Consider the following 24,514-nt stretch of genomic DNA (forward strand, 5'->3'; position numbering starts at 1 on the left):
ACACCTCCTGAAACTTTTTGCATTTTTTTTTTTTTCATGTGTGAGCTGGTTTTTGCCCTCTGGGAGTTTGACATTTTGAGGTGGATTTAGGCACATGTATATATAATTGGGATACAGGGAGGGCCTGGAGGGATTCACTGAAAGGATGACATTTGAGTTGGATTTGAATCAAAGGTAGAAGTTTGGTTATGGGAGAAGGTGGGGAAGTCAGTCCAAGTAGAGGCACGAGCCTCCATATAGGCATGGAAATGTGGAAGGAGCATAATGCATTTGGGCAAGTGAAGGAAGTGAAGTGAGTGCTGGGTGGAGCATATTAGGAGATGAGCCTGGAAGGTTCATCATTATAATGGCCAAGTTGGAGCCAGGGTGTTGAGTGTCCTGAGAGCCATGCCAAGGAGTTCAGTGATTCTAGGCCATGAGAAGCTGTCGGATCATTTTAAAGAAAGGAATGTAATGGTAAGTTTTCAGTTTTTAGAAAGATGCCTCTAGTAGCACAAACCTCTCAGTGTATCTGCCTGTCTGACCTGAAATATGTCTGGTGTTTCGTCTCTTCTTTGTGGTGGGGAGTTTGAAACACACAATTGTTTCATTCATTTTGGGAGGTTTCTGGCTGCAGATTATGACCCACTCTATGTTTTCAGCATCATTTTTCTTTTAAGAATGACACTGAGGATTATGTTTCCTCCTGAAACCTCTTTCTTCTCTGGCCTATCAGCCTGTGCCCTAATTTGGAGTCTTGGACATAGAGTGAGGATAAGGTTTTGTTTTTCATTGGAAGTTTTGCTGGAAAACAACATTGTGAGTACTTGGGCTGCTCAGGCAGGATCACTGGGTGGGGAATTAGGGAGTTCTATTCCCTCCCTTTTGTTCACTGCACACAGCAGATAGCCCAGACAGAAACTCTTTGTAATTCCTAATAAAATCCTTGGATGATCCTGTTTTAGCTGGTCATGCCTACCTTCTCATGCCGCTCCTAGACCCCGGTGTCTTCCAGCATACCCTGCAGGACTTGCTTCACGTTCAGCATTGAGCAGCCAGGAGATAGACCTCACTGCCTCCCTGGACAGCACAGAGAGAGGGCAAGGGAGAAAGTTACATCTCCCTGCCCCGAGGCTGGCGGGGCGGCCGCGGCCTGGCTCTGAATCTTGGATATATTGCTCTGTCTCCACCCTCTGCTGAGACCCGCAGCTGTGTGCACTTGGAGTTGTAGCCTCCTCCCAAGAAACGCTGTGGTTTTATGAAGTAATAGATGATTAAAAAAAAGAAAAAAAAAAAAGAGCAAGTTGTTCTCTTTGGTTGCTTTCAAGCCTGGGGGATTGCTTAGCTCAAAGGATTGTTATTGGAATGCAGAAGCCTTTAGTGCCAAGTCATACACCCCAAATCATGGCAGATTCCTTTTTTTTTTTCCTTGAAAAGACTAGTTTTTGTTAGTTGCTTGGTAACCGGAAGATGGGCTTAACTCATTCTGCACAGAGAGCTTCTAGTGTGAACTGGCTTCAGTGGTCACATGGTCACATGGTGACATGGCTAAAGTTGGCGTGTGTTGAGGGCCTGCTCTGTGCTTTCTCCACCCCATACACCATCCATGCATGGAAGGGTTTATTAGGTCCATAGAAGTTAAGTGAGATGTTCAGGATTGGAAGTGAAATCCCTGAAATTTTTAAAATTGTGTACAGAAATGTGTTTGGAAGGGCTTTTGTTTGTTTTCTTCTGTAAAGAATGGCAATAGCTTCCGTCATCATGTTCCCCAAAGGCCAAACTCCACATTTCTGATGGGTCCGGGAGCCTCAGGATGGTGACTGTGGCATAGTGGGAGAAAGGAACACTCACTTTAGAGCTAGAAGTCCTATGTGACTTTGGCCTAAGCCCTGCCTGAAACTGTTTCTGTGTCCTTAGTATGAGACCACTGTATATTCACGTACACACCTCTGAACTGCCCTGAGAATCACATGAGATGAGGTATGTGGGTGCTCTCTTGTGAGCTGTGGTGGAATATAGGAGGACAGTCACAGGCCCGATGGTTAAAAAAATAGAATTAATTCAGTAAGATTGAGGCCTTCAGCTGGGACTGGGTACTGGCTGGGGAGTGGGAGGGAAGGAGAGATTTTCCCACAGAACTGGATTAAAAATCCATCCATGGGGCTACGTGCTCTTGGCCCATCTGGCATTTGATGACAAAGCACTTGTGAATCACGTAGTCCAACATAAGAACAGCATGGGATCCTTACAGATAGTCTGTCAGCATCTCAAAGTAAGAGAGCAGGCTTTAGGAGACATTCCCTCTTATCCCTGCAAACTCTGCCCCCTTCTCTTTGCTGGCTAATCTCCAGACTGCTTTTGTAGAGAAAGCAGGGACTATACTGCTCTCTCTTCCTCCAAGACTGTGTGTGTTCTTAAGAATACCTCATACTTCTAATTAGATGCTTCTGGTTTCTCATCCTATAGACGGAGGTTGGACTGGGGTCTGTGGCTTGGGTAGATGAAGCTGGCCCAGTCTCAAGAAGAAATGACGTTCCTTGGCTGCCTCACGCCTCCTACCGCAGTGTCTCTTTTTTTGGCAAGATGCCTGAAGTTCTCTTGGAGACATTTGCTTGGGTCCCATTGTCCACAGTGACTGTCTGCGTGGCTCCAGGCTGAAAGCTCTCATTATGTGAAATCTTTAATGACCGTATACAAGATCTAACAGAAGCAGTTGTTTTTGGAGTTTAGGAACATTGTTCAGCTTTGGCTTGAAGCGCTGGTTGTTGCTGCTGTGGTTTAGCGGTTCATTTCTGGTGACTGGCCTTGGACCCTGCACCCTGTAGAAGGAGGCTGCCTTTTCCCTTCTCCCTAGAAACTGATCACTGAAACCACAGAGCGCAGGGAAAGAGACTTCAGGGACTGCCCCGAAGGCAGACTAGTAGGTTGACTCACACAATTTCAAAAGCTACCATTTTCCTGATTGTGACTCTATTAGGGTCTGAAGATACCACTAGTTCATAGCTGTGTTAGGCACATTTCGTCAGCTGTATGTTTTGCATTGTTTGCCATGAACATGTATGGGCGTTCAAAGAGAAGCTCAGCCCTTTCTAGATGTAAGCTATCACCCCAGTGCTTAGGAATTTAAAACAACAACAGTAATGGAAAATGGGCTTCACACTGTAATTTACCTCTGACCCCTTTTGATATTACTGCTGTTTTAGTGGGACCCTGGGCCTGGGATTATGCTTGGTTTCTCTGTTGCGAACATAGGTAGTTCATACAGTAGTGATAGGGAAGGAGGAGGGAGGAAGAGCTCGGAGAATCCGAGGGCAAATGTAGATAAAGGCCAGTCATATGTCTGTAAAGGAGATGTAATGATACTCAGAACTTTCCCCCATTCTAAGGAGATAACACAAGTGGAACCCATTTCTAAACTGAAGCATTCCTCACATGAAAGATATTGGAAGGTGAAAGTGACAAATATTTATTGAGTGCTGTGTGTCACCCTCTCACAGATACTGGAATATATCTCTTGTGGGACTTCTTCACTGTGGCCCTAAGGTTCCCCAAGATACTCTCGTGCTTATGATACATTCCTTTTATTGTAGCCTCTTGGGAAGGGAATAATTGAAACCAGGACTTGGAGAGTTGCCTGGATGGTAGGAAACCTTTCTTGCCACTGCTTCTGTCTGCTTGCCTCTTCTCTTTGTGAAGTTCTACTTCTCTAGGTACTTGGCAGAAAATGTCCACTTGGCAGTTTCCAAGTTCATCTCCCCTCATTCATAGGCAGAAGTTAAATGACTCCATTTGGATCCTGAGTCTAACTTCCTGGGAGAAGGAATCTGATTGGCTCAGTTAGGTCACATGTCCATCCCTGGTCCCGCTAAGTGTGTAAGGGGACAGGAGTCAGGCAGCTTCTACCTCACAGCTAACCGTCCAGTCCTGTGGAGGGGAGGAGAGGAGAGAGTTGTGGGCTATATCATAGAGCATAAGACTGACAGTGTCTTTGACATTGCAGGGCTTATGCTCTCACAGTAAAGAAAGACAGTACACAAATAATTGTGGGGTGGTGTGGGTCGTATGAGACTCAGACCTACCCCTCAGTAGGAGACCCTAGAAGGCTTCTCCAAGGAAGGGTGGATAGAGTTAATCAAAGGGGGCAGGCAACATAGATCCTGGGAGGCAACAGGGTGGTGGGTGAGGAATTGGTGTTCTAGACAGAGGTGGCAGAGGAAAGAAAAAGCCCAGTGGCAAGAAAAAAATCTGACCACGCTGGCAGTGTGGAAGAGACTGGAAGAAACAAATGTTTAGGTATTTTATAAGAATAGCTTGCTTATGTGCTATTCTCTTTGGCTCAGACTGGAAGTTCTTTGAAGGTAGGAACCAATTGTTCTCCTGCCTTTGGAACCCATTGAGGTGGAGAGAATTCTACATGGCAGAACACATTCCATTTCATGGGGTAGTTTCTTAGTGCAGTTTTCTTCCCAGCTTGTAACTGTCCAGCTTTGAAATCTTGTTGTATGCCTTGAAGTGTATCCTGTGACCCCTCACTGGGAAGATGGATTGCACACCCTCACAGACTGTGCTTCTAACCTTCTCCAGGCTGGCCAAGGGGATAAAAGGGAAATGATGGTCATTTTGGAAGGATCAATAATTGCCAATTTTTCTTTCCTATATAGGTACTGCTTGCATACCATCCCTGCTCCCCCTGGCCCCCAGTCCCTGAACAGATGTTTTATGGGACGTTGTTGACTATGCTTTTGTTTTGAAAAATTTGAAACATTATTGCAAGAGGGGAGGGGTAGGGAAAAAAGCCCATAATTGATTCTAATGTATATTTAATTTGGCAGAACTTGAGAGAGACTTGCTGGGATAAGGCGGGACATTTCTTTGATCTCCCAGACTTCTTATCATGGAAGGCAACAGGTGTCACAGCACGGTATGTTAATTACACGTTGGATTTTATTTGCGCTCATCCATTCTCGGGTGTCTGTATATATATTGCTTTCTTAACTCACTTTGACTGGACATACTGTTTGTACATCTGCATGTGATTTTGCATACTTGAAACATCTTGAATCCATCTTCCTCCACTGCACATGCCCAAACACCATTGTTCCTATGAGGCCTGGAATGTGGGTATCCAAGGTGAAGGCCATTCATTAAAATTGGACACGTTTGAAGGAGACATGAACAGTCCATCATGAAATGCGACTGTTTTTCCAAAGGCACTTTTTACATGGTGAATAAAAGAAAAATATATATATTTTTTTGGCCCCTAAAATGAAGGCAAGAGATATGTGTTTCGAGGAAGCTGATTTTAACTGGATGAGTGTGTTGCTTTTTATATTAATGTACCTGAATCCCTGCAGAGTGTAGAGGTCTATATGTTGAAGTCACAATATTTTTCAGTAAGTTACGAATGTTATAAATAAGTATGTGCTACATGGCAGAGGCAATTTAAAAAATAGTTGGTGTGAAGTAGCAGCTGCTATAATTAACAGAGTGGTGTGTGTGTGTGTGTGTGTGTGTNAAGTTACGAATGTTATAAATAAGTATGTGCTACATGGCAGAGGCAATTTAAAAAATAGTTGGTGTGAAGTAGCAGCTGCTATAATTAACAGAGTGGTGTGTGTGTGTGTGTGTCTGTAATAGAGACAGGTTGAACATGAAATCTCAAAGTCTGCAAGCCTGTTGTCATCTTGACCTCAGCCTTCAGGAGTTACACAAGAGAAGCAGCAGGACAGGGGAGGGGTTTTCTCATCTTGAAAATGATTTAGATAACCCGTATTGAACAAATCTGTGAGGAAGAGAATCATTTCCCAGAGGACAGATAAACCTGTATAAATACATATATTTAGGGAGGCAGGTGTTGATCTTAAAGTCAGCTCCTTCGGGGAGGGCTAAATCCTCCCCATTTTCCTTTTTTATTTAAAGTCAAGGGAAGCTTGGAATAGGAGTACCATTTTCCCTGTGTTCTTCCTGTCTATCTCATTTTGTATGATTTGGACCTTTTCTTGGTAAGAGTTGATAAGAGTTGATAAGAGTTCCGTGTGAGGGGCTTCCAGAAAGGAGATTGTAGAGGACGTGTTTCACAAGCATGCCATTCTTCATGTGAATTACCCTCCCTTACTGCCAGGGAAATGATCATTAGCCACAGGTCTCAGGGTAGTGGAGAGCCACGTGTGTATAAAAATGGCCTCAGCACACCTCAGGTACTTACCCCTGTCTGGGGGAGCAGGCTCTGGGGGACTGGTCTGAACTTTACCCCAGAAGGTACAATTAATCACTGTTGTACTGCTGTCACCAATGGGGATGTCAGTGTGTGGGTGAAGATTTCATCTAGAGTATTCCTCTTGTGGTGTGACATTAATCGTCTGAAGTTATTTCTAGAAGGGCCTTTTTTCCTACCTTTGTGCAATAGTGAAAGAAATACTTCCATCATTTTAGCCAAATAGGCCTATTAGTCAAAGCAGTGCTAATAGTGTGGGTGTTGGCAATACCCCCTTGGCCCACAACATTTGAGGGCTCAAAAATAGAACTGCAGGGGTGCCTGGGTGGCTCAGTCAGTTAAGCATCTGCCTTCAGCTCAGGGCATGATCCCAGGTTCCTGGGATCAAGCTGCACGTCGGGCTCCCTCCTCAGCGAAGGTCTGCTTCTCCCTCTCCCTCTGTGCGCGCGTGGTCTCTTTCTCTCTTTCTCAAGTAATAAAATCTTAAAAAAAAAAAAAAATAGAACTGCAGAGAGAGGAGAACCTTGTTTTCCTTGTCTTTTTCCTTGAGTGTTATTCAAGCCAGGGAGTTGACGTCTTCCTGCTTCTTCCTGATGGCGCTGGATAGTGTACACCCTCATTTCCTGGTGTCTGATGCCATATTAAGACAGCAAGGAGTGGGCTCTTGAACCTAGCTCTGGCTCAGATTTCAGTGTGGTGGCATGCATACCTGCTGTGGAGTCACAGTGTGATTTGTAGTTCTCCATTCTGCCAGACATGAGTTGTGTGACCTTGGGCATGTCCTTTCCTTCTTTGAACCTGTCGTTAAAAGGGGGATCATGATACCTACCTTGAAAGCTTGTTAGGCGAGTCCTATTAAAGCTGTTTTTCCAAACTAGCCTGATTATAGGAATCAGCTGACTCATTTATTCAACGCACAGATCCCCAGGGCCTCCAGTTTTTAGCCTCCTGAATCAGAATCTCCATGGGATACCTAGGAATTTATAGGTTAAACAAGTACCCCAGGTGGTTATATGTGATCAGGTAATTGGGGGCAACACTGCTTAACAGAATATACAGGAAAGTGATATATGACTCTGAAGCACTTCACACCTGTGAGGGATTGGAAGTATTTTAAAACTTTTAATGAACTTGGTAAATTAAAAAAAACAAGAGCTTCTTTTTGGCCCATCAGAATGTGTTTGGGGGCTTCCATCCCCACCCACAATAATCTGAAACCCTCAGGAAGCAGAAAGTTTAATGTTCAGAAATGATTTATTGGCTGTCTAGTCTTCCCCGCCATTTTTTTTCCCTTATTGGCTGTGACACTCATGACTCATTCTATTTTCATTAGCACAGATCTACAATCCCCCTTCCCCTGCCCGTTGTCCCGGACTCATGAGCACCTTCAGAGGCCTCCTCTCCAGCTTCTCTCTCCTGGAGCAGAGCCTGTGGACCTTGGGCACTAGGCACAGAGTTTCTCTTGTGGGGCAATTGCCCTCTCCCTGGCAGCCATGTCTCTTACACCTGTCTTTCTCTCCTGTTGGTTCCTCAGTCTCTCAATACCTTCTGCCTTCTCTATTTCAACCTGCACAATTAGGGCAAGACAAGTAAGCCGTCTGAGCTTTCTCGAGTGTAGAACGGGGACAATGACAGCACCCAATCTGTGGCGTTATTGTGTGGGCTGACGGAGGTAACAGAAGAACTTCAACACACTGCTGGGCAATTTTTTTGAAGGAATTAGCTATTTTATTTAGTTCCCTTTCTCTATCGACTTTGGCAGGGAGTCTTTGCATTAAGTTTCTGGCATAGTAGAAAGAGGGAAATCCTTGTAGTCAGACTGACCTGGGTTCAGTGTCTTCATCGTGTACTGTCTGCAGGAACCTGGAGTGAACTAGTTCCCCCGCTGAGCCTCAGGTCCCTGTCTGTATGTGTCCTCTTAGGGTCACTGAGGGAGTTAGAGGTACTGCGTACACAGTATTGCAACAGTGCATTGTTCTTTTAACGAAAAGTCCCCCTTGTCTGTCCCCTTTTCTAGAATAAGGGCTATGAGGGTCTGAGTTTGAATGTGCCAATACCAAGAAAACTTTGGGCAGTGAAACATGAACTTGGCATCATCTGGGCCAAGGAGAGGTTCAGATTTGGTGTTTATTTGGCTCTTACTGTGATTGTTTTGGGAGGCTTTGGGGAAATGAGTGCCAGAAAAACTAGAGGGTGTTTTTTCTTTCTTTCTTTTTTTGCTTTTTATTATTCTAGTGGAGTCAAGGCTAAAAAGTGATCAGATTTCACCTTGTCTTAAAGCTTTCAGACTTGTTTTTGGCAGTGACATGGTCTAAGAACTCCTACTTCTCCTCTTCCCCTATTTGGCTTTGTCCTCCCCTTTTTGTTACCCACCTTTAGTTATTGTTCTCATTCCCCTAAATATGGTAGCCACCCATGTTTATCTGGGTCACTGAGAAAGTCATGACCTGGCCCATGATTAATTTGTAATTCAGCTCCATTCTTTTCACTATATGAATGAAAATAATGATTGCTATTTTTGTTAATAATAATGCGATCATTATCATTTTCAGGCACCTTCTCTTTATCTGTGCTAGGCATATTAGCAGATGTGAACCCCATTAGTCCTCATGACCATTGGTTAAAGCAGGTAGTGTTATCACCATTTTGCATTTCAGAAACTGAAGCTGGATGCTTTAGTAATTTGCCCCATTCTAACCCTTGAGTGGGTCAGTCACTACCTAGAATTTTCGTTACATGACAAATGGGAAGTCAGAAATTTGAACAATGCAATTTTGTATTATCAGACAAAAACATATTCGTATATATAACTCCTTCCTCTAAAGAGATTTGAGACGACTGATAATAGAATAAGAGGAAAGGTGATAAAATATTATGAAAAATCACAAAGAAGTGAAAATATTACTAGAACAGTGAAGATGAAACTATGAACTTTGTAAAAGCTCTAAGATTCTTCATAATTACAAATAGATTTGTTTCCACGCTTCCTAGTGGCCAAAGATTAGAGCATTGTCAAGATGAACTGAGTAAACAGATAAGAACTTACTGCTGTTCAGAAGTAGAACTCTATGTTAACACTGGAGGCTGAGACAAATTTCTCCCTAATTACCAAACGTTGGCAATATTCTGTAAATTACTTAAAGGTGTGACCTATTAAATTTAATTATAATTTCAAATACACTTTTTATTTTAAAACAGTTTTAGATTTATAGAAAAGTTGTGAAGATAGTACAGGAGAATTCCTAAATATTTGACACCTTACAGTAATATGATACCTCTGTCACAATTGATGGACCAATATTGAGACATTATCATTAACTAAATTCCATGTATTACTTATACAGCTTTAGTTTTTACCTAATGGCCAGGATCCTATCCAGGATACTATAAATGTAATATGGTTTTGTTATATCTCCTTAGGCTTTTCTTGGCTGGAACAGGTTCTCAACTTTGTTCCTGAAGACCTTGACAGTTTTGAAGAGGACTAGTCATGTATATTGTAGTATGAACTGCTAATGGAATTTGTCTGATGTTTTTCTCATGATGAGACTTGGGTAGTGTGTTTTTGGTAGACCACAGTACCGTTCTCATCATATCATATCAAGGGTACATGCTATCAGTATGACATCACTATTGATGTTGACGTTGATCACCAGGCAAAGGTATTGTTTGTCAGATTTTTCCACCCTTAAGTTATTCCTCTCCTCCTTCTAGATGGTACTTTTTGGAAGGAAGTCACCATGCACAGCCCACATGTAAGGACTAGGGAGTTATGCTTCACCTCCTTGAGGGTGGAGTATCTACATATATTATTTTGAATTATTCTGTATGGGATATTTGTCTATTTTCAATTCACTTATTTTTAGTTCTTTGAACTAAAAGGAATTGATGGCCAGCCTCAACGTATAAGAGACACGTTGGTAAGTTTGCTTTAGAACTTACATGTTAAGCACTTGAAGTAACGAGCACTGGGTGTTATCTGCAAGTGATAAATTCACGAAATTCTACCTCTGAAACTAATAATATACTATATGTTAATTAAATTGAATTTAAATAGAAAAAAAAGTTACATGTTAAAATTTCTGAGACTTTTCTATGGCACCTGAGAAAAGAGAGCTGATTTATAAAATGTCAGATTGATTTTTCCCATAGATTTCTTTATATGATATATTTGTTTATTTCCCTTCCCTTTCCTCTCCACATACAGTGTACAGTTCTGTGTAAGTTGTCAGTATTCTGTCTTCTATTTTAAAGAGATCAATTTTATGGTTTTAAAAAACTATAATCCCTTTTAAAATAGCAAGTATTTTCCTGATTTGCATGGTTCTCTATGTTTTGAGTTTATAGGAGATATTATTGTACTGTTATTCTTTTCATGGTTATTTGCTAATCTGTCAGGAGAAGAACCTGGTCAGGTTATTGATCGAGATATGTAGTCATTTTCCAAATATAATTGCCAGGATCTCAAAAATAGTATCATATTTAGACCTTTATTCTACTGTGTTTCTGTTTTATAAAAAATTATAAATCTACTTGCTATAATTTATATTTTACTTCATGTAGTATTTTATTTTCCATATCAATAAATATCTGAAAACATGATTTTGATGCCTATATAATATTCTACACTATGTCAGTATAACGTTTGTGTCAATTTTGCTGGTTTTTAAGATTAAAATGGTATCTTATTTTATTTATCTTTTAAGATTTTATTTAAGAGAGAGGGCACACGCAAGCAAGAAAAAGAGAGGGAGAAAGAGAGAGAGCACATGAGCAGGGGGAAGGGCAAAGGGAGAGAGAGAAGCGGACTCCTCACTGAGCAAGGAGCCCAACGTGGGGCTCTGCCCCAGAACCATGGGATCATGACCCCAGCCAAAGGCAGATGTTTAACCAACTGAGCCACTCAGGTGCCCCAAAAATGGTATCTTATTTTAATTTTCATTTTTTGACTATTAAATGCAGTTAATTTTTCATATATTTAGCAACCACTGTTTTTACTAATTGATGTCATTGTCAGTTATTATGTCCATTAGTATTATAAATGTCAATTACTAATATTTATATTGGATTTTGGTGTTTTCTTAAATATTGGTGAGAACTCTATGTGATCTATCAAAAGCATTGGACTTTTGTTTTGGTATTTTCCCCAGGTGTTATTTTTGAAAGAATTTTAAACCCACAAGAAAGTTTAGAGAATGGCATATTGAACACTATATCTTTACCTACCTTCTTCAACATTTTGTTCCATTTGTATCTCAAGTGCTCTGTCTCTGATGTGTTTATTTTGCTGAACTATTTGTAAATGAGTTGCAGACATCAACTACTTCCTTCTAAATTCTGCAACGTGATCACGTAAGAGTACTAACAATCTCCTATGTAACCACAGTGTCATCATTACACTTAGGACAATTAACATTGATCTTCATTATTTGAATTCCTGACAGGTATCCCTGTTGTTAAGGGTTCAAAGTGTCACTCACTCTTGATTGCCACTGGTCTTCTGACTGATAGAGACTACATAAAAAGCGTATTAGCTAAATGAGGAATGGAAACCTACCCCATTATTTCAAAAAAAGACACTTTAACCTCTGATTTGTAGAGCTTCTGGTATATTGGATGGATAATGCAGCTCAGAAGTGAGACTAAACCACTGTCTCTGTCTTCATGTGAACGTGTACGTATAGTGGAAGGAAGACTGGTTATGTCAACCAGCTCTCTAGTTGAGTAACTGAGTCAGCAGCATTCAGGTTCAGGTGTGCTTACCTGAAGCCAAAGCATGCTGGTTGCACTTGGGCACAGAAAGGGAAGGAGTACAGTTTTTCTTTCTTTTTTTAAAAGATTTTTATTTCTTTATCTGGGAGCACAAGCAGGGAGGAGGGGCAGCGAGAGAGGGAGAAGTAGACTCCCCTGCTGAGTAGGAGCCTGACGTGGGATCATGACTGAGCTGAAGGCGGATGCTTAACTGACTGAGCCACCCAGGCGCCCTGGAAGGAGTGCGTTTGATGTTCTAGGCATGGCTTGTCACCTGTCTTTGCACAGTCACCCTTAAAACATGGCTTAATGTAGTCCAGTCTCTCAGCCATCCGATGAGCTCTTACCCCCTTGGAGAAACTTAAGTAAGGGGATGGGGTGCAAAGTCCACTGTGCCTCCTCTGGTGCTGCTCTGAGTGAAGAGGGCAGCCTTGGGGGCAGCCTCATCCTCCCCAAGGGCTGAGACAGCAGCATGGCGGGAAGAAGGGAGAAACGTCTACTCCAGTATCTGCCTTTGGGGACATATCTGCAATCCGTATCCCTTACTTAGTACTTTATTGCCTTTTGGAGTTGCATATCTAAGATGAGACTTGATGAAAAAAAAAGTTTTGTTGAGGTATAATTCACATCCTAGGTAAGTCACCCATTTAAAATATACAGTTCAGTGCTTTTGATAGATTATATTATTAATTTTTATGAGTTGTATAAATATGTATAGCATAAAACTTACCATTTTAACCATTTTTAAGAGTTCAGTGGCAATAATTACATTCGTGGTGTTGGACAGCCATTACCACTGTTCGTTTTCAGAATTTGCTCTTCTCCGCAAACAAAACACTGTGGTCTTTAAGCAGTAGCTCCCTATCCCTCCCTTCCCCCAGCCCCTGGTAACCTCTCATCTGCTTTATGTGTCTGTGAATTCGCCTACTCGAGATACCTCATAGAAGTAGGATCGTATAATTTCGGGTTTTTGTGTCTGGCTATTTTCCTTAGCATTACGTTTTCCAGATCCATCTATGTTGTAGCCTGTGCCAGAATTTCCTTTTGGTGGCTGAAGGATACTGCTTTGTATTAATATCCTACATTTTGCTTTTGCATTCCTCTGTTGGTGGACCCATGATGGACAACTAGGTTGTTTCTTCCTTTTGGCTGTTGTGAATAATGCAGTGAACATTGAAGTGTAAGTATCCATTTGAGTCTGCTTTCATTTCACGTGGATATATACCTAGGAGTAAAATGGCTGGGTCATACGGTTAATCTGCATTTATCTTTTTGAGGAATTGCCAGATTTTTCTGTAGTGGCTGCTCCATTTTACATTCCCACCAGCAGTGTATGGGGATGCCGGTTTTTCTACCTCTTCACCAATACTTTATTTCCTTTTGTATTTCTTTTTTATTATAGCCATCCTTCTAACTATAGAGTAGATTCTCATTATGACTTAAGGCTTGATTTTTTTAATGTTAGAAATCTGAATGAAGGTAAAATTGATCGAATTTAAATCATCCTAGAGGTAACATTTTTTTGGCCAGACGTTAGTTGAAATTGGATAAGGATTCTCTAGAAGTGTCATAAAATCAAAGAGTTCTGGGTAGAAAACAATCATAGTGGTTCTTGACAGGATGAATGCTAAGGCTCTTTGATGTGCGTTGTTTTATGGCTGTATTGAAGGATGATTTCCAGAACAATGGTATAAAACAGTGCTTCTAGGTTCTAGGAAGAACGATTCAGTCAGCTTCTCACATCAGCTAACATTATAGTATATCTCACAGTGCTGAGAAATGACCTGTAAATATTAGCTTTCCTTTACCCTTATTTTTGGGAAGGAGGAGTGCTTTCACTCTCTACAGAAGAAATATGATCTTTACCTCTTTACCTAGAAATAGAAATAATAGAAAATCTAAAAAAAAAAAGTTGCTTACACCCTTAAGTGTTCATTCTTTTCTGTAAATAAATGGAGACATACGGAGTCTTGAGTTCCTGTGTCAGCCCCATGAAGTCATCAAGGACACTAGGTTTTTTGATATTTTTACTTCACCATCCTTAGCCCTGACTTCCATCCTCTAGGGCCCACCAAGGTCCAAGTTGGCTGCTGGAGTCTCTGTTGTCTAGTCTACATTCTTTGTAGCAGGGAGAAGGAGGACGGGGTGCATAGGAAGGATGTTCCACATACCTGAGTCAGCCTTCTTTAATCTGCACAACACTTGTGTTTGTGTATCCTCCGCCAGCCCTCAGGTTTATGGTCATGCCTCGTTCGAATGGAGCCCAGACGAAATAGGCTTTTAGCTGGATACATTGTTACCTGAATGAAATTGGATTTCTCTTACTACTAAAGCAAAAAAGGAGAATTAGTATTGGGCAGGTAAAAAGATAATTTCAGATTGTCGTTTCTCAGGAAGTTATATTGACCTAGACCCCAGATACCAGTATGAAATCCATCCATGATAGCGATCAGGAGGAGGGGAGGGTGGTGGAAGTCTTGGGGGAAGAGGTCTTCCTCTAATGTAGCAGTAGGCAGGTACACATTTGTTTAAACTATGCAAATGTTTGTGAAGGCTGGATCTGATACTCCTGAGCCCAAAGCTTTGCTCTGCCATTTATCTGCTGGGTGGGTTTGGGCAAATGGTCTTTGGGCAAGTCGTTTAATCCCTCTCAATCCCAGGGTAGGTGTCGCGAGACCGAAGAAAGATCAGTATCCAGAGGCTGAAAGTCCGGGTAGGCAGGAGAGAATGGAATGTTCCGGGTCCGTCAGGGAACAGGACAGGGCTTCTCATCCACGCCTAACAGAAGCACCGGAGTCTAGGCACAGATTCTCAGCAACTGGGAGTCCTACTACTGCCCTACACTGATGCTTGGCTGTGGCAATCACTGACTGTCCCTCTTTATCTGCCACGTTGAGACTGCAGAAGGATGAGTTTCTTCCTTCCCTTTTCATCAATAAAGTAAATCTGGACAGAAAAGGTTAAGAATCCCCACCTTTGTCCCTTGGAACAGAGGAGGTAAAAATGTGTGACCTCGGGTGGTTATGTTGTGCACCCTTTGTTAAGAACTACTAGTCTGAATTTGTTCAGTGTCAACATACTTTTTTTTCCAGCTCTCTGCTGCCTACAGCTAGACATGAATTTTCTGTGCCTGAAAGATGATAGCCAATATGACTGTGATTTTCCAAGTGAGCAGCAATATAGCATTTCCTTTACCTAATACTTTGTTCTAAGACCTTGCATCACTTTTAGAATATAATCCTACGTATTCTTTCAGTATGGTAATGTAGAATGACTTCTGAGTACTATTCCACATTTGCAAATAGTATGGTGGTGTATTCTGTGCTGGAAATGGTTTGAAACTGTGACAGTGTTAAACAGAGATCTCATTTTCCAGATGATAAAACTCCCGAGATGGAGTAGCAGTGAGATTTGGAAGGGAACCCCCTTACCACACATTGCTTCAGGGTCACGTCTGTGCCCTGAGAAGGCATCCCTCAGATGGACAGGGCATTGTGGTCCTTGTGGCGTCTGACATTTCTTTCCCGTCCAGGGTGGCTGCCTCTGTTGGACAACTCGTTTGTGAACTTTGCTATTGGGCCTTTGGAGTATGTTGCACCTCTGTGATTCTGGGGGCCTAGTTTCAGTCGCTAATGGAAGGTATGACATTCAGTCCTGGGGCCCGTACTACTGGAAGGGCTTGCTGCTGGTGTCCAGGACCTACATCCTGAGATGCACAAGGTGGTGTGGTTTGAAACCGGGAAGACTGGTGTCTGGTACAGCCTGGTCACCTTGGATCTCCTGGCTCTCGTTTTCTTCATCTGTAGAACTTGGTGCTTGGATTAGGTGATCCAGTCAGCCCTCCCGGGACTAAAGTTCTCAGTCTGTGAGATGTATTGGTGTTGACCAAAGTCTTACTTTGTATTCTTTCTTACAACTCACTCCTTTGTAAAAAGTTATTGTTCAACTCTACAGTTCAACCCTTTGGGCTGGAATTTGGTGTCAGAATGCTGTATCCTTTTCTTCTCTTCTTTTTTCTCTTTTTCCTTCTATTTAGTTTCTTTTATATATATATATCTTTTTTTTTCTTGTTTTCTTCATTTTCCTTTCTTCCTCTCTCTAAATTATTGTCAAGGGCCTTTGAAGAGAATTCTTAAATGTTATTAAGAAATGCAGTCAGGGATTCCTTTGTTCCCAAGCCATTTAGAAGATTGCTTTCCCTTTTGTTAAATACGAAAAATTGTCAACCTGTGTCATTAAAATGTGTCAAAAACCGCATTCACCAATAAAAAGTGTCAGCTCTCATTATTGCCCAGATATTATTCTTTTCAAAAGCTGAGCGCTCTCTCCAGGCTTTCTAAACAATCTTCAGCTCATTCATCTTCCTGGTTTCGTTACATTTGAACTTCTCTGGGTCTATATAGGGTGGCAGCCTGTCTTTTAAAAAATTAATGGGTTCCAAATGCCATTCAAACCTATTTCCGCCTCAACCTCCCTCTCCTCTCTCCAGCCCTGTCTGTTAGGAGTCTTATGTTCTGTATAAATATTGAGCCGGAGATAGTTTCTAAAGAGGTGTTTGGACTTTTAATTAACACTGACAGCCTGTCTGCTTGGGATTTTGCTCTGCTGTCTCCATGGAAAAGTCAGGCAGGTCAGTATGGAGAAGGGAGGGAGGTTCCACAGTGGATATGTTCCTGGCGGCTGGCCCCAGAGACGCTGAACTCGGAGCCAACCATGAAGTCATTTCGAATTTAAGGAGTCTTGCTAATCCAAGGCAATGTGTCTTAATTTGACAAAGTAAAGGCTGCCCGATAAGCAACCCTAACTACAAGTTCTGTGAAACTGGGGGGTGTTTGTAAGTTTAGATTGTGCTAGAGAAATGTGGTGATGTGGAAGAATGGGCTCATTTTCTTCTGTTTATTCCTTTTCCCACCCCATCCCCCTCTGCTCGCCTCTCCTCTCCTCTCCTCTCTCTCTCCCTCTCTCACTCACTGACTTTGGCCCAATTCAGCCCTGCAGTCTGGCCTCTGCAGTGGCTTGATGTGAAATTTGAGAAACATATGTAGTTTTCTATTTCAGGAAAATGATCTCAGGGATTGAATGTGTTTTTTTGTTGGCTGTTAAGCTGTGATCTTGCCCAGTGTGGTTTTTTGATGATGGGAAAGAGGCTTCGAAGTGCTTTTTATCAGAATTTCGTGTAATAAACCTTAAGGCTTGGTTTCTTTAGTTCCACTCCCTCCCCCCTCCCCAGCCCGAGAAACAATGTCCTCTCTCCTGGCAGAAGTGGGAAGAAGTGCACATTGTTCGTCTTACAATCAATCCATTGCTGCTGGTGCGCATACACAGAAATGGCCACTGTGTCTGTCTTTCACAAGAGCTATTTTAAATGTAGTTCAGTGGAGGACCAGGGGTCTGCATACTGTTGCTCATAAAGGAACAGAGATTCATGGGGGAGAAGTGTGCTTGTGTTTGGCCTTGGAAGGGCCAGTATTCTTTGTTCTAGAGGTGAGTGCCAACAATGGGCCTAGTGCCCTGTAAGCCAAACTTCATCGATCCAGCCGTGCAGAGGATGTACAGGCCAGTGTCGCCGGGGCCTGTCAGGAGGAGGGCCAAGTGGAGTCAGGCCAGTGGGCTGGGGTGAGACTGGCAGGGGCCCTGGCTGCGAGATGGGAGGTGAACTCAATATTTTCCGTTAGGTCCGACCTGCCCCATGTCTTAAGCGTGGCTCCAGCCCTTGCAAGCATCTCCCTCACGGTGGAGAAAGGCTCCATGGCCGTGGTTATCCAGCAACCGTGAGCTTCCTGAAGACAGTGGCATGGGTGTTTTCATCTTTGTATCCGCGGAGCGCTTGCTGAATTAACAAGAGATTGATATGCTTCGATGGAAGTCTCCACAGGATATGCTGGGGATACAGAGAGGGGATCAGCCTACTCCCCCTCAGACTTGGAGTCGGGTAAGGAGGATGAAGCAGAAGAAAGTACAGGAAAGGCATATCCAGAGGGAAGGGAGCTGACATTCTTGGCAGTGTAATGCTGTTTGATCCTTACATTATATCATTTTTACAGATGAGGAAAATAAGACTCAGAGAGGTCAAGACACACATTCAAGATCACACAGCTACTAAGGAGCGGAGAAATCTGAAGCTGGATTTCCATGGCTCCCAAGCCATGCCCCTTGTGATGGCCCATTTTACTAGTAGGGTTGAAGGATGAAAACCCTAGTTCTTCTCACACTGAACTTGGCCCCACCTTCTTTTTTGTCTTGGGGTGAACTGACTGCCTCCTTTGGTTCCCCAAATCTGGCATTTGTTGCAGTAGGTTGGAAAAGTTTAGGAGACCTGTGGGCAGTGGCAGAAGTGGACCTCCCATAAAGTGAACGCAGTGAAGCGTAAGCTTGACCTCTCTTGCGTGGGCCCTTCTGAGTGCTGGGAGTTGTTGGGAGTTGTAAAATATTTCAGGTGGGGAGAGGTTGCTGTAGGAAGTATTTCTACCTAGGCATTTCTGATCTCAGAAAACATGGGACTTCAATCCCCAAAGCTCCAGTTATTTGTTTTAATTTTTTTCTTGTTGTAAATATTCGTCATTACACCGGATTTTATATCCATAATTTTGTATTCCTTTTCTCAAAGAGCCCCCCCTCCCCCCCATCTAAAAGCTTCCAAACCTGGATTTGCCCTGGGAAGTGGTGTGAGAGGAAGGAAGGTGAAGGTAGGAGGTTGAGTTCGGATTCTGGGGGTAACGTGAGAGCCCGGGAACTGATGGTGTGACCTTGAGCAAGTTACTTACCTTTTCTGCACTGTGTTTTCCTCCTCTGTCCCTCACAGGCTTGTTATGGGGACAGAAAGAACTCGTGTGACTAGAGCTTATCGTCCAGCCTGCTAAGGACTCAGTGAGTGTTAGCTGCCCCTGCTGCTGCTGTTTGACTAGACGCAAGCAGATGGAGCTTTGTACTAGTGTCTGCCATTAAAACATTGACCTTCCGGAGGGCAGAGTGCAAGGATGACTTTAGACCTTCACTAAAAAATCCGAGATTACATCACTGTAGGCGTTTATTTCTTTGCCATCTTTGACCATCATCCAAATGGCTTCAGATAAATTTTATTATATGGAAAACTGGTGGCATTTTCACAGAACCGAGACCTGAGCTGCCTCATCTTCTGTCGCTCTTCATCACACACCAGCATTCCTGCCCTATCTGACATCCGCCCGGGTCCGTGGGCCTCTTCATGTCCTCTTGCCTTTGCACATACTGTTCTTCTTTCTAGAATGTCCTTTATGCCCTCTTTTCTACTTGGTGAGCTGTTGCTGTTGCTCACCCCTTAGGGCCCATCTTCAATGTCAGGTTTTTTGTGAAGTCCGTCAGACTCCCCGGGACTTTTATACACTTGACCCTTGACCAGTGCAGGGGTTACTGGCACTGACCCCCACGTGATTGAAAATCCACGTCTAACTTTTTACTCCTGAACAACTACCAATAGGCTACTGTTGACCAGCATCTTACCGGTAACAAACGGTTGACTAATATGTGTCTTACGTGTATGTGTGTTATACGCTGCATTCTACAATAAAGTAAGCTGCAGAAAAGAAGGTGTTTTTAAGAAAGTCACAAGGAAGAGAAAATATATTTACAGTACCGTGCTGTATTTATTGAAAAAAATCCACGTGTAAGTGGACTGTGCAGTTCAAACTTGTGTTGGTCTAGGGTCAAGAGTGCCATAGCTGCTTCTTGGCACGCTTTTCTTCTTCTAGCCTAGAAACCTTCAGGTGAAGAAATGACAGTTTATTCACCTTTGCGACCCCTGTGCAGAGTGCCTGAAACCATAGGAGCTGAGAAAGTTGGGGACATTGATTGGAAAGAGTTGCTCTTATCATGCCATTATATTTAGAAGTCATAATACTTTGTTCCAGAAAAGCTGGATGGTGTGATTACACAGAATCATGTTTTTCCATTGGTTTATGGTCCAGTTTAAGAAGTGTTCTTGACATCTGATTGAGCTTCAATTTGAAATGACTTTGTTGCCTTTTCTCTTTGCTTCCCTGCTTTTAACCTCTGATTTAAGCAGATAGCACTTGGTGAACGACTCCTTGAGTTGCCTTCCTCACCAGGCTGTAACTCTGTGAGGGCGGGACCTTTTATGTTTGGCCCACAGCTCCATCCTTAAGTCCTAACGCTGGGATTGGCACAGAGGAATAGTTCTAGAGGTAGAAAAAAGTCTATTAATAATAGTATTAGTACTTTAATTATAGGGTACTTAGCATGTGCTGGCACATTGTGAGCACTTCAGATATACTAGCCCTTTCCGTCCCCCCATATCCCCCTGTTATATGTACCGTAATTATCATGCATATTTTGTAGCAAAGGAAACTGAGGCTCAAAGAGGCCAAGGAATTTGTCCAAGGTCACAAAGTTAATGAGCGATAGAACTGGAATTTGAACCCAGGCAGTTGTTCATAGAATCCAGGCTTTTTACTGCCATGGTAAACTGGCCCTGATTAGTACTAATTAGCTCAGTAATGTGTTTTTTTTTTTTTTTAACTGATTACCAAGGGAATCTAATGAGACTTATTTTTCTAAAGAGTTCATTTGTTAGGTGATTATTCATTTAAACCAGTGGTTCTTCAAATTTGGTCTACAGACCAGTGTGAACATCACCTGGTGATATAGTAGAAATGTTTATTTTCCAGCCTCACCCCTACCTACTGTAGAAACCTGGAAAACGGGACCCAGTAATCTGTGTTTTAACAGATCTCCGGGAGTTTCTGATGGATGCTAATGTTTGAGAACCACTTCCCAAGACTAAATAATTTCCTCCGGAATTTTACTCCTTTTTTTTTTTTTTTTTTTTTACTTTTTTTTTTCTTTTTTTTCTCCTTTTTGTTTGAGGTTAGAAAATAAAGACATTTCCCCCCAGGTTTATTGATAATTTACATTTTACATTGTGTGTTTAAGGCGTACATTGTGTTGATGTGCTACACTTTTGTATTACAAAATGATTTCCATCTCAGCATTAGCAAACACCTCCATCACATCCCATAATTGTCCTTTCTTTTTGTGTTGAGAACATTTGAGATTTACTGTCGTAGCAGCTTTCAAGTGTGTAATAGGGCATTGTTAACTCTAATCACCATACTGTACTTTAGGTCTCCACAACTTACAGCTCGAAGTTTGTACACTTCAACCAACATTTCCCCATTTCCCCAACCCTATAGCTTCTGGCAACTACCATTTTACTCTGTTTCCAGGAGTTTGGCTTTTCCTCGTTCCCCTTATAAGTGATATCATACACTAATTGTCTTTTGTCTGACTTATTTGAGTTACCATAATGCCCTTAAGGTCCATCTATGTTGTTGCAAAATGGCAAGATTTCCTTCTTTCTCATGGCTGAATAATATTCCATTGTGTATATATACCACGTCATCTTTGTCTGTCTGTCTGTCCATCCATCCACCCTTCCATCCATTGATGGACACTTAGATTTTTTTTTCCATACCGTAGATATTACGAATATGCTGCAATGAAGCTGAGAGGGCAGATCTCTTAGAAACCCTGCTTTCATTTCCTTTGAATCTGTACCCAGAAGTGGGAATGTCAGATCATATAGTCAGATCATCATTTAGTTGTTTGAGGAACCTCCATATTGTTTTCCAAGGGCTGCACCAGTATGCATTCCCACCAACAGTACACGAGGGGTCCTACTTGCTGGTACTTATCTCTTTTTGATGATACATATGGCTTTTCTTGAAATGAGTCATAATTTTGGATATCTCACCTCTGTGTCCCCCTGATTTATGTGACATTTATATGGGGGACCAAGCTCTAACCTTAGTGAATGTTTCTGCTAAAGTTCTTGAGAGATTTTGAAGTTTTGGCTGTGTCTGTAGCTTGACAATGATCTTTTGTTTGTTTTTTGTGCTGATAGATACCAGGATCTGAGAACCTTAAGAATACAATACCCCCTTTCTCCAGCCCTGCTTTCTCAGGTTCCTCTCATTGGAGGGTGAAGAAGGAGCCCAGAGATACAGGGATTACAGAGAAAGGGGAGGTAGCAGAATCAGGAATGGAGGAACTTGAGTTTCATGTCATTACACTTCCCAGAAATATCCTCAGCTGCTATGGACCTTTGGTTTACACATGGTAGAAAAAAAGAACACTGGACTCTGAATTGGACTTGGAATCCTGGTTCAGGGGCATCTGTGGGGCTCAGTCTGTTAAGCAGCTGCCTCTGGTTCAGGTCATGATCTCAGGGTCCTGGGACGGAGCCCCGCCTCGGGCTCCCTGCTCAGCGGGGAGTCTGCTTCTCCCTCTGCCCCTCCACCCTTGCTCCTGCTCCTGCTCTCTGTCTCTCTCTCTGTCTCCTTCTCAAATGAATAAAAAAATTAAAAAAAAAAATAAAAAGGAATCCTGGTTCAGCTTCTTTACGTACTTGATTTTAGGAAAGTGACCTCGCTGAGCAGCAATTTCTTCATCTGCGATATGGGGATAATATACCTACTTGATGATGATGATGGTGATGGCGATGATGATGACGATGATAGGAGAATTTATTGAGGCACATGGTGAGCATTTAAGTTCTGCCCATTGTGTCTGTGTTGAGGGGAAACAAGAAGAGCTGGATTTAATCACTGGCCTCTTTATTGGACAGTGTTCTGAGAAAGGGATTGTAGGTTTTGCAGAGTAGCAGGGACTCCAGAGTATTCTAAATGGCTGGTATTCCAAGGAGTGGAGTTCTGGGAGGTCCACTACCAGAGAAAGCCAGGCACCAGGTTGAACGCTTTATGTCTTAAATCTTTTTGTTTTCAAAAAGGTATCTAGAAGTGATTTAACAATGTCAGGATTTAAACATAAGTTTTTTTGTGTCTAAGAGGCCAGTGCTGCAAGTCAAGGCCTAAGGACTGTAAAAATATTGATGCAACTGTCAGAGGTACATGGTATTTGACCTTCTATTAATAAAGACAAATTATTGCATTTCTGTGATATTTGAGTCTCCAAGAACTTCCCTTAATTCCACTGGTATTCCATTCCACAACTACTGGGCCTGTGGGGACGAGGGACACAGGGTTGTGTTTCTGATTAATGAGGTGGCATATCAGTCTGATTTCCTAAACCAAAAGTCAGAGAGTGTTCAGATAACAACATAGCAAAGTTTCCTGAATGATAACAGGCACAGAAACAACTCGAGTATTTGGTGGTATGGCAGCAAGTTTGGCCAGAAGTTATCCACAGAATAAGGAGGAATATGGAGGGAAAATAAGTAGGGAAGCATAGATAAAGAGAGGGCAAGGCAGATACTGAGCAGATTAAACCGGGAGCAGAAGGACTTCATTGGGGGGTTCTTCATTGACATCTGCAGGATGTAGGCAGTGGGGTGTCCACATGGCTGTCCGCTGACACCGTCCCACTGCTTCGACTGCTCCTTTTCACCCAGACTTTAATGGCAGGTCATGCTAGCATAGAAAGGTGGGGAAGTATACTTTGCATTACTTAAAAAGAATTTTCAGCTTACACAGGGCAGTGTCTTTATTTTTTATTGTCGCCTTTGCTGCAGTCACAGAGGGTACTTGGGAATCGGCTCACGAGAGCCTCAGCCTGTAAAGGGAGCTCATTCTTGTTTGACAACAGTCACGTCAACATGCGTTCTTGCCAACTCTCTGACCTTCGAAATGATGCGCACTTGGGTCTGACCTGTCAATGTCTGTACAGATCGACCCACATCAAGGACTCAGTATTTTTGAGAGCACATCTAGAGGATGGGGGCCCTTCTAATTTTATTCCTCCAGGACTTGTTTTGGGAGAAACCAGCTGCTGCTTCTGGTCTTAATGAGATGTGACTATGGAAGAATTGAGTCTGTGGGGCCTCGACTTACATTATGATCCTGTCCCCTTTTATTACAAGTTGCACACGATGTTTTTAGCCACTTGTGTCAGCATTTTTTTAATCTCCAGCTGCAGTCAATTTTATCTAATTCTTGTTGATCATGATTATTGGACTGTAAAAGTATAAAAAGAAAAAAGAAGTCTTTCCAAAAGCCATTTGTCATGGGCAAACAGGATATGTTGACCTTTCCACGTGGGTCTATTTGGAGGCTTTGGGCCATAAGGGTCAGTTCACATGTGGCCTTTGGGACCACTCTTTGTGGGTTTCAGGCAGTCCAGATGTTTGAAATTTTGCAGAATGGGAAAAAAAAGAGAGAAGTCTGATTTGATTTGACCAGAACCCAGTTGGCTAATTAGGATAATAAAATTCCTGATGGAACTTGTTCATGTCTTTGCAAAATAGTAACGAATAGCATTACTTTATGTTTAGATAGTTCCCATCTTTTTAAAGAACTCAAAGCAGCGTCCCTTTCTTTATGCCCTCTGTTTCCAAAATATATCTGAAGTGTTGTATGTTGTTTCAAAATGCAGGCACATCATCATGAAGGACAAGTGAGTGCAGTGGTAGCATGGGAAGTATCTGAAATTGGGGATGAGGACAGCGGGTCAAGCTTCTAGTAGCTACGAGGCATTTTGGTATCTGTTTCTTTATTTGTATTGTGGGGATAATGATTATCCCTGTCTCGTAGGATTGTTGTGACCATTGACTGTGTTACC

At 42.4% G+C, this 24,514-nt stretch overlaps 1 protein-coding gene across 13 annotated transcripts in view; it reads left to right on the top strand.

Moving 5' to 3' along the window:
• Window positions 1-24,514, top strand: part of FGGY (FGGY carbohydrate kinase domain containing) — a 414,009-nt gene that overhangs the window by 60,111 nt on the left and 329,384 nt on the right. For all 13 annotated transcript variants that reach the window (XR_004623203.1, XM_034653399.1, XM_034653435.1 and 10 more), the window contains one exon: window positions 4,812-4,900. Coding sequence is in view for 12 of the 13 variants with exons in the window: in XM_034653399.1 (XP_034509290.1) it covers window positions 4,812-4,900 (89 nt within the window). In the remaining variant the exon portion in view is untranslated. The remainder of the gene's footprint in view (window positions 1-4,811; window positions 4,901-24,514) is intronic.

The sequence above is a fragment of the Ailuropoda melanoleuca genome, chromosome 2 (assembly GCF_002007445.2).
Source record: "Ailuropoda melanoleuca isolate Jingjing chromosome 2, ASM200744v2, whole genome shotgun sequence".
In the NCBI taxonomy this organism is placed as follows: domain Eukaryota; kingdom Metazoa; phylum Chordata; class Mammalia; order Carnivora; family Ursidae; genus Ailuropoda; species Ailuropoda melanoleuca.